Source organism: Acinonyx jubatus, chromosome B3, assembly GCF_027475565.1.
Source record: "Acinonyx jubatus isolate Ajub_Pintada_27869175 chromosome B3, VMU_Ajub_asm_v1.0, whole genome shotgun sequence".
Classification (NCBI taxonomy): domain Eukaryota; kingdom Metazoa; phylum Chordata; class Mammalia; order Carnivora; family Felidae; genus Acinonyx; species Acinonyx jubatus.
Window position 1 is genome coordinate 84,458,828 of NC_069386.1, and position 17,247 is coordinate 84,476,074.

At 38.2% G+C, this 17,247-nt stretch overlaps 1 protein-coding gene across 9 annotated transcripts in view; it reads right to left on the reverse strand.

Moving 5' to 3' along the window:
• Positions 1-17,247, reverse strand: part of SLC25A21 (solute carrier family 25 member 21) — a 485,208-nt gene that overhangs the window by 191,985 nt on the left and 275,976 nt on the right. For 3 of the 9 annotated variants that reach the window (XM_053224384.1, XM_015061578.3, XM_027065614.2), the window contains exon 2: positions 5,516-5,564. The exons of 5 other annotated variants lie outside the window; for them this stretch is intronic. In XM_053224384.1, coding sequence (XP_053080359.1) covers positions 5,516-5,564 — 49 coding nt within the window. Of the gene's footprint in view, positions 1-5,515; positions 5,565-10,795; positions 11,385-17,247 lie in introns of those variants that run through there. One more of the 9 variants, XM_053224383.1, reaches the window with a different exon arrangement.

Consider the following 17,247-nt stretch of genomic DNA (forward strand, 5'->3'; position numbering starts at 1 on the left):
ATTAGAAAACTTAAAATCATATGCGTGTCAGGAATTTTATTTTGATTAGCCAGTGCTGTCCTAGATGAAGTCCAGCATTTTGCTTTCTGTCTCGAAGCTTGTCACACATGCTCTCTGAGGACCTTCAGTCCCCTGTGGGTTCAGCCCACCCCGCTTTCATTTTGGCACACCTGTTGGAAACCCTCTCGCCTCACTCTTCCCTAATCCAGTCTCTGGAGCTGCACTACAAGCCTGAGATGTTTCTGCCCACCATCCTATCAAGTAATATCTCCTCTTTTATTTAAACAGATTCTTACTTCCCACCTCTTTTATGAAATTTCATGTCTTTTAATGACAACAGCACAGCTCCTGGAGGCCAGGCACGATGCTTGCTGTGGCACACAGTCCTAAATAATGTCAGCACATAGCCCTAAAATGATATGTGGAATGATGTCAACAGGAACGCATAGATGAAACTGATGCTCTCCTGCCCTCAGACCCAGAAGGACTATCTACTTGCAAACACCCCTCCGAGAAAAGATTTAAATGTAGTGCTCATATAACACAAGTCTTCCGGCTTGGAAACTTGAAACCGCCTGATTCCATATTAAACATTTCCCCTCTCCCACACTTTTTATTTTCCCTCGTATTTCCCTGACTACCTTACAAACTCCATTTGTCTTTGTAGTCCCTTCTCCTTTGCTGACACAGTATTAAATGCCGTGTGTGTGTGTGTGCGCGTGCACTTTATATATATATATATATATACATATATATATATATATTCATATAAACATATAAGCATATATAAATACCATAAATATGTATATCCCCATTCATTTCTCACAATAATGTACATACCATTATTGTTCCTATTGAAAGCTTCGGAAACTTAGGCACAGGGAAGTTTAGTAACTTACCTGATGTTACACAGATAGTAAGTGAAGAAGCAGGATTTGAACCCACGCTGCCTAACTCTAGAGCCAGAGTCCTTAACTGCCAGGTTATCCTGTCTCAGGGAGAGTATACACAAACACCAAGGCCCATGTAAGCTTGAAGCTGCTAGGGCCATCTGGTGCCAAGTGAGAGAAGCACCCTACCCCCAAATGAATCCTATGCAGGAAACGGAGAGTTGAAGGGAGACAGAGAGGAAGAGAGAGAGAGAATGAGAGACAGTATGAGAGAGATATGATTATTTTATTGTTTTTGTTTATTTATTTAAATCCTTGGGAGAATACAAAGCTAGAAACTAACTTTGGTCTTTCTAATTATACAAGGACATAGAGTCTTTTGTCATTTATAGTTATGTGTTCTTAACCAGAAGGTTAACCCACAATTGTATACAAAGTTCTTTGCATATAACTTTAAAAGAACCATAAAATAATGTATAGGCCTATCTCTAGGAAGAATCGCAAAAGAGACCTTGATTCTACCTAAGTGTCATGTATATAATAGCATCTCAGTCCAGTCTCCTCAGCTAACATAAGGTGGGACACTTACAGCAAGGCAGTTGCCATGTGGCTAGCTTATGCTAACATGGGTCTATCCCTGGAGCTATACTTCTATGAAGCAGATACACTAGTTCCTATATTAAGCCAGGTGCCACAGTGCCTAAAATCCCTTCATAAAAAAAAATTATTAATTATAACTTCTAATCATCTTTTAAAATGCAGAGTGAGTTCTTACAAAATTAAAAATGCATGCTTGAAACGTAAGTGCCCATCAATGGATGAATGGGTAAAGAAATTGAATGCACTAAATACAACAGAATATTATTCAGTCATAAAAAAGAAGGAAATCCTGCCACTTGTGACAATGTGGATGGATCTTGAGGGCATCATGCTAAGTGAAATAAGTCAGAGAAAAACAACTACCATATGATCTCACTTACACGTGAAATCTAAAAAAAGAAAAGAAAAAGAAAAAAAGAGAAAAAATGAAATTTATAAGTAAAAAGAACAGATTGGTGGTTGCCAGAACCTGGGGGTAGGGGGTGAGTGAAATGGGTAAAGGGGGTCAAAAGGTACAAACTTCCAGTTATAAAATAAATGAATCCTGGGGATGTAACGTATATCATGGTGACTACAGTTAATAGTACTGTATTGCATATTTGAAAGTTGCTAAGAGAGTAGATCTTAAAAGTTCTTAGTACAAGAAAACAAATTTGTAGCTATGTATGGTGTTGGATGTTAACTAGACTTATTGTGGTGATCATTTTGCAATACATACAAATATCGAATTATTATGTTATATACCCAACACTAACATAATATTATATCAATTACATCTCAATTAAAAAAAAAGGAAAATGCACATTTATGGCATCTCTTTCTCCAAATCTCACTAGAATGATGGCTTCTCAGTCCTGGTTCTGTTTGTCTTCAGACCCATTTTCTTGTTCCCTTGTTCTGTCCTGCTTTATTATGCAAAAAGACTGCCTTCTGCTAGGCTGGGTTTCCTAGGTTTCCACAGTTTAGCAAATAGAAGCACTGGTGGGAGACTGAAGACTGGGGAGAAATGAGAAAGTAGAGGATTTTTCTCTCTGTCTGTCTGCCTCAGGTAGTGAACCTGGCAATGGCTGGGGTTCCAGCTACAACTAGACAGATCTACTATGGTTCCAGCTTCACCAGGTAACCCTGGCCCTTGGGCTCAGGTAATACCACCATCTCCCTTGGCTCTCAGCCTGGGGTAACAGAATTGATCATTTACAAAGTTAAAAAAAGGAAAAGAAAAAGAAAAAAAAATCTCTGTAAAGGATGAGTTTGGAAATGCGTTTTCATTCCACAATGAAAAGAATTAGACAGAAATAGAATCCAAAAAGAAAAGACTAAACTCCAAGAAGTAAAAATTTAGTTTGCTATACTTCTGCACATGAGATGTTGTTGAAAATGAGCCATTTCCATACTTAGGTTAATTCAGAGTACTGCCTTTTAAGTAATATTATCCAAGGATAGGCAAAAACAGCCTACAAAACAACTCTGAAGTAAGTGAGGTTTGGCATGGTGTATGTCATCTCCCACTTTGACAATGCCTACAACAATTTAGAATCCAGTGCCCCTGATGTCATTAAGGAAGGTGACATGTTAAAATTACCAATGCTGCATGGTTTCATATGTTATCTCTTACAGTTTACAGTTTATCTTATTTAGAAATGTAGTCATCTCCTGTACAATATAATGGTGAAGTGATTTCAGCATTTAGTCTGTCCTATCTATTCCCTGTCACTTCTGTGTTAGTACCCAGTGAGATAGGCTGCCAATCTTTGCATATTCTACTTCTGTTGCAAAGTCAGTTGCACGTTATTTTGGACTTTCAGTTTACTCTATGATTGTGTCTTTATTCAATATACTTTTTATTGCTAATACAGGTCAAATATCATCCCATATCAAATTCCCTTCTTCTTCAGGGCACCTGGATGAATTATATTTTCCTTCCCCTCTGAAGTTAGACAACAGCATGTGACTAATTCCAATCAATGAATGCTATTTTCAAAATATCCATGTAACAAAAAAGATGTAAAGCCCCAGTTACTTGGCACATCCATTTCAAGAAGTATTCTATTCGAACCCAGTACCATGAAATAATATAATTTTTGAAACTTATTGTGATGAAATTCCTACTAACTCATCAGACTGTGAGCTCTTTAGGACAGAGCTCGCCTGGAACCCACAGGCACTAGATACTTAATAAGTAAATGAATGAATGATTGTGTGACTGAATGAGTGACCATAATTTCAATATCATGTCTTATTTAAATCATTCTTATTTCTCCTCTGGGTTCATTCGAACACGTCACCAATTTAGGAAATTAACCTTAAAAAAACCAGTTTATTCCTCAGTGAGGCTAGAAACAATATTCTGGCTTTTCAAAGGTTGGCATGCAGTCTAAGAAGGAAATGCCAGTGAGTTTTGCTTTCTGTTTCTGAACACTGTAAAAAGATGGGCCAGGAAGGGCATGCAATTTTACATTTGAATGTAAATGTGGTTTTCTTTCTCTGTTTGGGTTTGGTGACTTGAGGCTGTAATGGACTGAATGTTTGTGTCCCCCCAGATTCATATATTGGACCCCTAACCCCAGTGTGATGTTATTTGGAAATGGGGCCTTTGGGGAGGTAGTTAGGTTTAGGTGATGTCACGATATTAGACTCGGTGGAGTGCTGATAATGGGGTTAGTACTCTGATAAGTAGAGGGAAAGATATCAGAGCTGCCTCTCTCCCTCAAGTGAAAACACAACAAGGAGGTGGCTGTTTACAAGTCAGGAAGAGGGCCCTTACCAAGAACCAAATGGACTGGCACTTTGATCTTGGACTTTCCAGCCCCAGAATTATAATAAATGTCTGTTGCTTTAGCCATCCAGTCTATAGTATTTTGTTATAGCTGCTCAAGCTAAGACAGGGCCAAATTCTCATCTTCTCTCATTTAGAAATGCAATATTATTTGCATGTCACAGCCTTGCTTTCAGTAGGCAGCTTAAGATTCTGCTGCCTCTTTAGGGAAATTAAGCAACATGTCCATTCAATGATCAGCCTGACTCTTCAAGTATTTTCTAACTTTGGCAGTGAGGGTCTGTTCAACCACCATTGGTTGCAAGGCACTGTTTGCTATTGAGCTCCAACGTAGGTACGCTGCTCTTAGGTTTGACACAATGCAAATAAATGGGAACTTTCACTAAATTCTAACAGCTTCTAATTTAAAAAATAGAGAGTTCAGTAATTCAGCCACAGATTTATTTTTAAAAATGCTCTAGATCATAGTAAAACCCATATGAATTTTTTTCACTTTTTTCACATGGTAAATAGAATTATTACATTGCCCTGATTTGCATCTTCCTTTAAGAGCAAATGCATTTTCCTAGAAATATGGCATTTTGCATTGGCAAATGGTTGCCACTTTAAACACTATTTAAGAAGTTTACTTGAAATTTCGTCTTTTTTTTTAAAACATTTATTTATTTTTGAGACAGAGAGAGACAGAGCGTGAACGGGGGAGGGTCAGAGAGAGAGGGAGACACAGAATCCAAAACAGGCTCCAGGCTCTGAGCTGTCAGCACAGAGCCCGACGCGGGGCTCGAACTCACGGACTGCGAGATCATGACCTGAGCCGAAGCCGGACGTTTAACCTACTGAGCCACCCAGGCGCCCCGAAATTTTGAAGTCTCACATCAGAATGCTGACTATTAAGTAGCAATCTGTTATATGCAATGCCTAATGAAAGTCTGCTGTCATAATTCACTGAAGTTCAGTTTTTACATCATTTTGATAAATTTATCCCGCTTACCAGCTTCGCCACAAATCATACCTAATGGTTGTCATGTGAAGTCAGTAAAATATCATATACCTTCTGATGACCTCTTTCCAAAAATGCTTTTCCCTATTCACATTTTATCTGTCAAATAGCATTTTCCTTAAGAAGTAAATATAAATGCCATTATTGGGAGAAGCTACTGGCCTAGGACAAGTTCTAGCATTTAGTGTTCTGACATCTTAATTTGGATATCAGCCAAAGTCAATAAAACTTGTTCATGCAGAACCTTACCTGGTTTTCACCACATCGAGGGGGTGCATCAGGCAAATTTCTACAAGACCTGAAAGACGATAAAGAAAAGTCCAATAAACACTTATGTAAACACTGGTTCTTGTTTCCTTGACCCCATTGATTTCTCAAGTATGAAGATTCAAATAAAACTTGGGGCTTTGGAAATGACAGCTCGTAGTCAGAGACTAGTAGCAAAAGACAAAAGTATGAGTGCTCTGGCACAAGCATGGAGGTGGGGCTGTAGGGGAAAGAAAATGCAAAAGGAATCAGATGTCCAAAATTCCAATCATCTAGGCAGGAACTATTGTGTACCATTCCAGTCCAATAAATAAATATATGTCAACGGAAAGGAGGAAAGAAAAGAAGGAAAGAAGGGAGAGAAGCTTGGTTTCAGCACTTCTACTGCCACTCACTAACATGACAAATCACAGCCTCAATCTCAGTGTGCATGAAATAAAGATAATGATGTCTTTTATCTCCCTGGGTAGGTACAAGGCTCCAATGCGTATTTAATACATTAATAGCTTAATAGAGAATATATATATTAAGTGTTCTTTGCATGCTAGACAGTATTCTAAGCAGTGCCTAGTTTATCTCATTTAATCGTCACAAGAGCTTGCTGGGTAGCAGGTATTATTATTCCCATTTTACAGATGAGATCATTGAGGCACACAAGGTTAACAACTTGTCTAAGATCTCACAGCTAAGAAGTATGCAGTAACCTCATAAAAAGCCCATGATCTTAACCACTGCACACTTAGAATTTCTATACCTTCTTGCAAATCCATTGTAAAGCCCTCCTGCTGTCTAACTGAGCAGAGAAGACTGCTCAATTACAAACTACTGGCATGTAACAATAGTAGCAGTAAAAATAGTATTATGTACTAGCGGTAGTAAAAATAATGACGGCAGCGATGGTCATTTAACACACAGTATCACAGGTATGCAAAACTACTAAGCAAGGTGAGTATGTATTATCTTCGTCTTTACTTGAATATAAGCAAACTGAGGTTGACAGTGTTGGTTGATTTGCCCAAAAGCCATATTATTTGTGGGTAGTTTCTTTTTTTTTTTTTCAACGTTTATTTTTGGGACAGAGAGAGACAGAGCATGAACGGGGGAGGGGCAGAGAGAGAGGGAGACACAGAATCGGAAACAGGCTCCAGGCTCTGAGCCATCAGCCCAGAGCCCGACGCGGGGCTCGAACTCACGGACCGCGTGATCGTGACCTGGCTGAAGTTGGACGCTTAACCGACTGCAGCACCCAGGCGCCCCTATTTGTGGGTAGTTTCTTAAACACAGACCACTTACCACTCTTTCCATTTGCAAACTAACTCAATTTGAGCTTAGCTGTGCTTTAGTTCACCTTCCCCATTCCATATTTATATATACAAACGTCTCTTACTCCCCACACTGATAAGGTCCAGTTAGCCCAAAGTTCTTATGTATTGACCCAAAACAACTGTCTTCCTTTGGCTGAAACTAACAGGATCCAATATTAATGCCTGTGCCACAGGTTTCCCAGCAGGAATGCTCTTTAGTGGTTGGTAACCAAATCACTGACCCAATCAGTCCCATTGTCTAGAGATGGGAGGAGAACGATGTAGGACAGCAGAGGCAACAGAATTGCTAGGCACAATAGTAAAGCCACTGGGCACTGTTTTAACTTCAGAATAAGATCTGTTACTCAGGAATGCATGGGTGGGTTTCTTACTTGCAACCAGGAAAGTCTCAGTACATTTCCTCTTGCTTTAAAATTCACATTCACCTTGAAGTAAGAATCAGGTGACCAGAGTTCTCATCCTGGTGCCTTCAGGGAATGAAAACTTACCCCTGAGGACATCAGTACCTTACCTATAAAGGGAAAAGTTAAATGGTCTATCGTACCTTTAAGGTACTATGTGTTTTACTTATAATTCTAACTTAAATGTTATTACATTAGCTAGAAAAGGATAAAGCTCTAATTTCATAAATAGGATTTACCCTGGAAACTGAGACGTATAAAATATAGTTCTTACCAAGCAAGAAGCTGCTATTAAGTGCACTTATGTGCATCTCATGAGCATAAGGTAGTAAGATACTCAGAATCAGTTTAGCAAAGCAAGGACACAGTTTCTCCTGCTAACGTGGCATTAGAAAAGAAGTTAACATGTTAAACACCAAATAGCACTAGTTGATACATTTCTCAAAAAATTTACCACAGGAACTAACAATCCCAACAACTTATTAAAACCAGTAACAGAATTCATAGAATCTATTCACATTTATCTATACCTATTTGCAAAATTTTCCTCGTTTCCTGTTTGCTAATGGGCATTTCTGGTAGTAAGTAGGTAACTACCTTAGATTGTTATAGTTTTCTGGTTACTTAAAATTCTTTTCCAACCTCTAGTATGCACCAAAACATTCATTTTTTCCAACAAGCTTACATTGGTTGTCTTTTATGTGTCTGGCATTGAGGATAGAGTCTAGTGAAGGGAATGGACACACAAGAACAAACAATAATGCACGGGAGGAGGTGCAATGGTCAGAGTTTATGGGAACACAGCAGAGAGAGGCTCCTGATACAGCCTGGAGTTGGGTGAGAGGTGGAAAGGGATTCGAGGCCGAAAGAGGACAGAATGAGCATCAGGCATGGAGGAGACACTGCATACAAAAAGAAGGAAAGAGGAAAGAACAAGATAAGCATTGCAGTAGCTGAGGGTTGAAGGCAGGACATGGCAAGAGATGAGGCTGTAAGTGTATAGGTCAGGGTCAGATTCATGTTCAGGCACTTGTAATTCATCCTACAGGCCATAAAATGCCAGTGAAAGATATTCTTAAAAAATAGCTCTTTGGTTGTTTTTTCTTATTTCTTAATGTATCCATGTTTATTGAAGACATTCTGAGGGATTTTACTTTATTTTATTTTAATTTTGAGAGAGAGAGAGACAGACAGACAGAAAGAGTGCAGGAGCGTGAGCAGGGGAGGGGCAGAGAGAGAGGGAGAAAGAATTCCAAGTAGGCTGTGCTCTGTGAGGACAGAGCCTGCAGTGGAGCTCAAACTCACAAACAGTGAGATCATGACCTGAACCAAAATCAAGAGTTGGACGCTTAACTGACTGAGCCACCCAGGCACGCCTATTTTATTTTATTTTTAAAGTAGGCTTCATGTCCAGAGTGGAGCCCAACACAGCGCTTGAACTCACGACCCTGAGATCAAGACCTCAGCTGAGATCAAGAGTCAGATGCTCAACTGACTGAGCCACCCAGGTGGCCCATATTGAGAGATTTTAAGAAGAAGTGAGATATTAGCCTCTGTTAACATGCTCTCCCAACAATCTAATAATATGTCTACTAATCCTCCCACTGTTCCCAATCACACATTCACATGCAAACACATGAGCACTGAGGCTCCAACTGCTACCCTTTGGTTACCAGTAAAAGCATCATCTCTCATCAGAGCATAGATGGCCCAATGTCTCATGTACCTGTAATGCCCATCTATACAGCTACCTACTAAATTGTAACTTGGCCAATAGGAAAGTAGGACTTAAATTATCAAATGTAATTTGTCCAGAATCTCTTGGTTGTTCATTCATTGTCATCTTTAATCAAAACAAGTAATCTTGAAGAATTCAAGTGAGCAGCAAAATGCATCATAAGCAGAAAGGACAGATATGTTGGCAATGATATGGAAGTTTTGGTTTTCAATCAGAGTTCAGAGTTAAATCCAGATTGACTCAGGGCGAGGATGGCTGGTTGTTGGGTTGTTGTCCTCTACTGGGTAGCTAGGGGCTGTGAGATTCTGATAATTATTGATGGAAATAACCATAAAAGTAGAACAAGATGAATCATGTTGTCATAGGCCTAGATGTGACCCCTGGAAACTGAACTGTACTGTGTACTATTTGGCAATTCTATTATCTAGGATGAAGTCATTATCTAAATAATGGGTTAGAGGACACAGATTTAATGATTTCTCTTTTCTCATAAAACTCAAAGTTTAACATAGGCAAGAAGATGACTTTGAAATTGCCAACTCAAGACACACGAGTCTGAAAACAAATGAGACCTAGAAGTTTTGCTCTCACAACTTAGCATTTATTAAACTCACCAGCCACAGATGAACACAAAATAAAAAGGTTCAATCTCCTCAACCAATGCATAATACAAAAATGGTATTGCTAACTATCAACCATGGAACCAATTTCCTTGGAAAAAAAAGGTTATAACTTCATGATATTTGAGAAGGAATATGAAAAAGAAGTGAGAACCTACATAATTATAGATTTAGACCAGAGCTTTCCTTATAACTCTTTATGGTTGTTTTTCAAATTAAATTATGTGCTTGATCTTCAAACCAGAAAAATAGACACTTTAGAGATAAAATATCTTCAAGATAGGTTTATTTTTAAATGTATTGGACTATCTGCATCTTTTATTCATTTTGTGGATAAAAAGCATAATCAAAACTTAACCAAATATAGTAAAAACTGTATAAAAACATGTTTAAAAAGTACATTTTCCAAATAACATGCTATATATAAGGAAGCTCAAGATATTTCATTTGTTATTTTTGAGGCAATTGCTTATTTATCACAGTAACAAGCTAGCAAGAATTGCTATTAGATTTATTTAAATTAGATAAAAGACTAATTTTATAAGGCCAGAATTTATGAAAATTAAGAAAGCCCAAAGCAGATTGATATTGTGAATTTATCATATTGTAAATGTTTTCATTGTTCTTACAGATCCATGCCACTTCAGTGACCATGACCATTTCTGTATGATTCAAATGAAGCTGGTAATGTGACCCAGTCATGAGCACAGAAAGGTATGGGCTAGCCCCTGAACCTTACCTTGGGGTTTCCCCTAACTGCTCCCTTCTTTCAACTGGCTTACATACATGATTTCACCTGAGCCAGTATTGCTGGAAAAGGACTAACATGACCTTGTCATAAACTGTCTCCCAGCCTCCATTTTTTTTTCTGAATAGGACTCTTGGCCTATTTAACCACAAACTGTACTGAACATGTACCCCATGCTCTTCATCAGATTTAACCTGAGCCTACATCTTTTCCTAAGAAGAGTACAGACACTATCATACAGTGATTTAATCATGATTGGTAAAAGAACAGTTTCTTCCCAGTGTTCAATTCTCTGGGCCTTTCCTTTTTCTCTGAAATGTCCTGTAAAGAGACACACACACACACACACACACACACACACACACACACACACACACTTCTTCCAAGAGTCCTACTTCCCTTCAGATCTCAATTTGGACAACCATCTTACCAGAAATCCTCGGGCAAAGACTGTTAGTTGTCCCCTAATATTCATCCCCTCCTTGTTCTTCCTGGCTGCCCAGAATAAATATTGCATTTTCCAGCCTCTCTTGCTGGTAGGCATTACCATGTGAGCAAGTTCTGGCCAATGGGGTATAAGTGAAAGTGGTTTGCGCACTTGAATACTTGAGCTTCTGAGAAGACTTCTAAAAATAGGGAGGCTGTTCCTTTCCTCCCTTTTCCTCCTTCCTACTGATGGAATGTGAACCTAGGGTTGGAGCAGGTATCTTGGACAATGAGGTGACTTTGGGCACACAACACAGCAACAGGACAGAGGCAGTCTCTAAATCATGGAGATCTGATCTATCTATCTCCAGGCATCCATGTTGGAGAGAAACGTCCATTTCTTTTAAACTACTGCTATTTGGGTTTTCTGCCATTGTACCTGAATCTGAATCTAACTGATATGCATGCTCTTTGTTGTGCTCCCACAGTACCTTGAACTTGTGTTATTACATGGCACTGCAACTGTGTTTTCTTGCCTAAAAGCTCCAGGGGGACAGAGACTCCACCTGCCTTATTCACCTTTGCATCCCATCACTTTGCATAATGGCTGGCACTCAGCAAGCTCTATAAAAATTTGTTGAATAGGGGCGCCTGGGTGGCGCAGTCGGTTAGGCGTCCGACTTCAGCCAGGTCACGATCTCGCGGTCCGGGAGTTCGAGCCCCGCGTCGGGCTCTGTGCTGATGGCTCAGAGCCTGGAGCCTGTTTCCGATTCTGTGTCTCCCTCTCTCTCTGCCCCTCCCCCGTTCATGCTCTGTCTCTCTCTGTCCCAAAAATAAATAAAACGTTGAAATAAATAAATAAATAAATAAATAAATAAATAAAAATTTGTTGAATAAATAAATTAAAGCTGATTAGGGTTACTGCCTCTGCCATTATCTCAGGTAATTCTCAAGATAAACTGAACTGACAGCTATTTATTCTACATTTATGTCATTAGTTTGAGTATTATACAAATAAGCAAGTAAGGACAAGAAATGTTGGTAAAAATTATATGAAATAAAGTACATTAAGTACTTGAATACAAAATTGCAATATTGTTCATCACATGCTCAGATGTTCAGCTACATAAAGAAGGCAACCAATCAGCACCTGATTGATTGACAAATAATTCTTGAGGGCTGTGTACATGCTAGGTGCTGTGCTAGGTGCTGGGGACAAAGCCTGAAGCACCATCAAGGGTGCCTAAAAGGCTGAAGGATTTCAAAGGTGGGCACAGGTACGACACATTGAGAAGGGCTTTCCAGGTAAAGGGAAGACATTGAGAGAGAACAGCAATCTGCATAAAACTGTTTCAGGCCCAGGGATTTAGTGCTGCTATTTACAATGCAAAATATTGCTATTTAATTTCTGTATCAATTCTAGTCTTGCATAAACCTTTACTTTTATCCCAAATTGACAACTGTCTTCAAGGAACTATATCATGGTTCTTATAAAACAAATGACAGAAAATACAGACACATATTTAACAAGTTTAAAGTAAAATTGTAATTCATCTGTAGTTTGAGTGTGCTTTATATTTGAAATTACTTGTCCTTGGTCACAAATCTGACTTCTGTAAGGTAGAGACACTTAAAAATTACATATATATATATATATATATATATATATATATATATATATATATATTTATCAATGTATCTATTTCCAGGAGGCAGTGTCTACAGTTCTCACCTACTTGCCCACGACCACCAACAGATATCTCATCTCAACGATAGCCTTTTTCCTGAGAGCTGGAAGTAGAAGAATCACATAGAAGGCATCACTTTCCAGAAAGGATGGGATTGTTCTTTTTCATTCTAGAGATTTAAATGCTTACAACATAAAGCACAAGATCTTTTTTTTCCCCTATCCCTTTACACCCTGGGCCACAGAAAAGAGACATTGGAAAGTGTCCTGCTACATTGATGGACTGATGACCACAGGACATATTTGACCCCTACTGACTCCTAATGGAATCCAAAAGTACAGAAACCTAGAATGCATCCCTGTGCTTTCCTTCCTGGCCCACCTCTGCTCTCACTCATGAACAGTGTTGCAATGGGCTTCAGTAACCTTTTTAGCAACGGGATGGGAGAATGTGGAAGACAAACTGGGTCCCTGAAAGCAGATTCAAACAGAGATTATTAAAGGCAGTGTTGAGTGATCTTTCAGTTAAAGGTCTTAATTTTAACTATAAACAATGTTTTTATACATTAATCTGTTCTAAGAAACATTAGAGAACAGAGTATTCTAAATTTACTCTGCCATCTTATCACCAAGTCAAGTCACTGTTATCTTTCTCTATGATTCCATTATATATACCAGTTATCAAATATTTAACATTACCAATTATGTTACATTACAATTCTATTACATATATCAAGAATAGCATTTATCATACCAAACTATGCCTAGCAATGTACAGAAATATGTAATGGCCTTTTTATACTTCTCCCCTACCCCCTACCAGCCATTGTAGTATTCAGCTCCAGATATTATAGTCTATGTGAAGGGCATCTCCTGGACTTGTGAAAATGCGTAGTCAAATACAAACCACAGTTCTTTGAGAAGAGGGAGTATTGCCTTTATCGGCCCACTGAGTAAACAGCATCAAATACATGAAAATCATTCAAGAAGTTCTCTACACTCACTCCCTTGGCGATCTCATTCCAACCCATGGTTTTAATCACCATCTATGTGCTAACAACTTGTCAATTTACATTTTGAGTCTAGACTTCTCTTTCAAATCTAGACTTAAGTATTTGATTGCCTATTTGGCATCTGTGCTTCAATATCTAACAGACCTCTTAAAATTCACATGCCTAAAACTAGACTCTGGACCCTCTTCCTTCCCACCCCTACTAAAACAAAACAAAACAAAACACAAAGCAAAACCAATCTGCTCAACCTTAGACTCACTGTGGACTCCTCTTTCTCTCAAAATCCTATTCCAACCTATCAGGAAATCCCATTGGCTCTACTTCAAAATATATCCAGACTTCTACCTTCTCTCACTTCCTCTACTGCGCCTACTCTGGTCCAAGTCATGATCATCATTTCTCAGCTGATTAACTGCAACACCTCATTAACAGGTCTCCCTCCATCCACCTTTGACCCCTTCCATCTGTTTTCACCCAGCAGTCTGAATGATCCTTTTAAAGTGGAAGTTATTTCATGCCATTCCTCTGGTTAGCAATGGTTCGCCATGTCTCCCAGAGAAAAGCCATATGCAATCCTGGCCTGCATTCCTTCTCTCACCAATTTTCTTTCTACTCTCTCCCTCACTTTTTCCACTCAGCTACACTGACCTCTTCACTATTTCCCAAACTTGCAAGGACTACTTCAGCTTTCGGTCTTTGCACTTCCCATCCCCTCTGCCTGGAATGCTCTTCCCCCAGTCTCTACTTGGCCAACTACCTTCACGTGGTCAATGAGTAATCGTGACCACTCTAACAGAGAAGCCTGCCCCTCCTTACCCCAGCACTAATAAAACTCTTCATGCTGGTCTGTTTCTTTTTCTATAGGCTGTATCAACTTCTAACAGAGTACATTAATTACTTATTATATTTATTGTTTTATATCTGTCTCCCCCAGTAGAATATAAGCTTCACCAGGGCAGAGATCTTTATCTGTATCGTCCACTGATACGCACTAAGTACCTAAAACATGCCTGACACCTAGAAGTTGCTCAGTAAATATTTGCTGAAAAAAGAAATCCCATTATATAAAATCTACAATGGTAAGATTCCTTTTTAGTGATCTATAGAAGATAAAGTTTTAAGAATTTAGTGTACAGAATGAGAACTCAGTCAGTCATTCAAGGAATCAATGATAATGCTTTAAACAGGGAGTCTGCTGGTAGGTTCCGAGTCCACACCTATCCCTAAGTAGAACTGGATTATTCCAAAGATAATTTTGGCAAGTAACATTTTATGAAGCAGAAAACATTTCAACATCTCTGTGAACTACAAAGGAATAGCAATGCAGACAAAGAATTGAGGCAGTCAAATCCCCAAGATGTCAGTTATAAGCAAAATCTATGTTTTCCTTTTATCAAACCAAAACTCTTTGCATTGTTCTACAGTCCTGTCCTTAGCATTTTCAACTTAAATCTAAGACTTCTCTTTTGTTCTCTCAATTTCTAACCCTGTTTTAACCATTACCCTAAATGATTTTGTATAATATGTTTAACTCTTGAAAATATAAATGAATCTTTTAATTTTTTTAAAAAGAACCACAGAGGAATAAATGGTTTCAAACTGTGCAAATTTGAAATTCAAAAATAGAACAGCTACAGACAGAACTGATATTTTTTCATCTACTCTACTAGTCAAGCAAATCATTACAACATCCTATTTGATAGCCTGCCCAGAAAATGTGGTAGCCCTACTGAATTATAAGCAATGTGAGACTCATAAAGGGAAATCAAATATATTATGCTTTCCCCTAATAACAGTTAAGGCATACTACCTTTGTGGCACAGTAAATTAATACTATGTACACTGAATTGACCAAATAGGCAATGTGATTTGGCAGGTTTGAAAGATGCTGTTAAAAGTTATGCTTTTGGGAAAGCCACAGCCTTTCTTGAAAAATCTTGAAGTGAATATTTTGAAGTTTACTGTTAGCATGTATCTTTCTAAAGAAACTAACACAAGCAAGGCTGTTAGCATGTATCTAAATGAAGTACAACACTTTTCTTAGTGCATATCCCTTGTTCATATAGAGTTTATTATCTGAGTTAAGAATTTAGAAAAATATATTTTAGAGGTATAGTATATGTATATATTATGATCCAGAAATCATAGTAGATTCAGCATATACAAAGGATGAAGAAAAGTTGAGGCAGAGTTTAAAAACAAGTGAGTTTTTTTCAAATCACCCTTTGTATGCAAAGAAAGATTATGAAAAATTATGAAACTAATGAAAATCTCACTTATAAACAAAGTTTTTATATTAACTTTTTAAACTCCATTTCAGCTCAATGTAACATCTTTAAAAATTACTGTTTTGTATTTTAACTCAAAGGAAATTATCCTTTTCCTTTTCGTTATACTTAACTCTATATTAGACTTCAAGCAAGCTCCAAGTGCATTTGGGTTAGTGGATCAATTTTCAGATACGTGGATCTTTTATGGAAAGCTAATCGCTCTAGGTGGTCCTTAACACGATTGGTAATGCAAAGAGAAACACCAGGGGGAAATAAGCAGTGGATTAAGTTGGCAGACAGGAAAATACTTTCAGAAGTGTCTTTAAGGAGAAGGAAATGTGAATAAAAGAGAGAGAAATAGAGGTATCACTTGTTTTATTATATATATGATATAATCTACATATATGTATAATAAATGCATACACATACATATATATAAATGCATACACACACACGTGTGTGTGTGTGTGTGTGTGTGTGTGTGTGTATTCAGAGGAAGTTTGCCTGTATTTTGTTTATCTAAAGTAAAAAAAAGTTCAAGCTGACCAGCATTTCAACATTGGAAGTATATGGAAATGCAGAAGGGCAGCTGAAAGGGGTTAGGACTCTGTGGCTTAGGGGAAGGGCAGCCTGTCGAGTTCCATTCTACAGAACACTCGCCCCATTCTGGTGACTCTGTTTTCTTACTGCTTCTCAAACAACTAGAAAGACAAAAATATTCTGCTCTGCCTCAGGACTTCTTTCTCACTTATAATATTGGTTTTTGTTTCTCCTTTTTTTTGAATTACCTAGAAAGAAGGAGCTCTCCATTTGTCCCAAGAGTCAGGAACAGAACCCAGTCCTTCCCTGCTTACCCCCCAGTCACGAAGTGAAGCTGGCTTTTAAAAGCAAGACGGCATGCCTCCCTTCCCAACTTTACGTTCAGTGGCATCATGTCGGTATGATCTGCCACACTGTCATGCAGATGTTTCTAGGCTTCACACACACAGATTTAGTAATGAGAGCAAGGCTTCCATCTCTCAGAAAACAGCTTCCTTTCTCTGCTCTTTTCCAAGGATATGAGCACTTTAAAAAGAGGAGAATAAAGGTGGCTACAATGCCAGCTTTGCCCTTTGTCATCAGACAGACATCTAGAAATAGGAAGAAGTCCTCAGGCAAATCCATAACATCTTGCTAAGAGAAGAATTCAGAATTTTAGTTCACAAGAGGCTAGTTCTTTCTTATCTATAAGTCACAAACAACAATTGCCATCAAAGAAAGAACAGGATGAAGTCACAATGCTTTTCTTCTTGTTCTAATTGGTATTATTTCTTGCAATCTATTATTCATCTTGATGGAGTAAAAGACTTGTGACTTAAAATATTTGCCACCATTGCTTTAATTAATATATAGCCAAGTTTCCTGCATTTAATAAATCACACTGCCTTAAAAACTTGCCTTTAGGTGTTTGTTCTTAACTGTATAATTGCTGAATGACCTAGTAGTA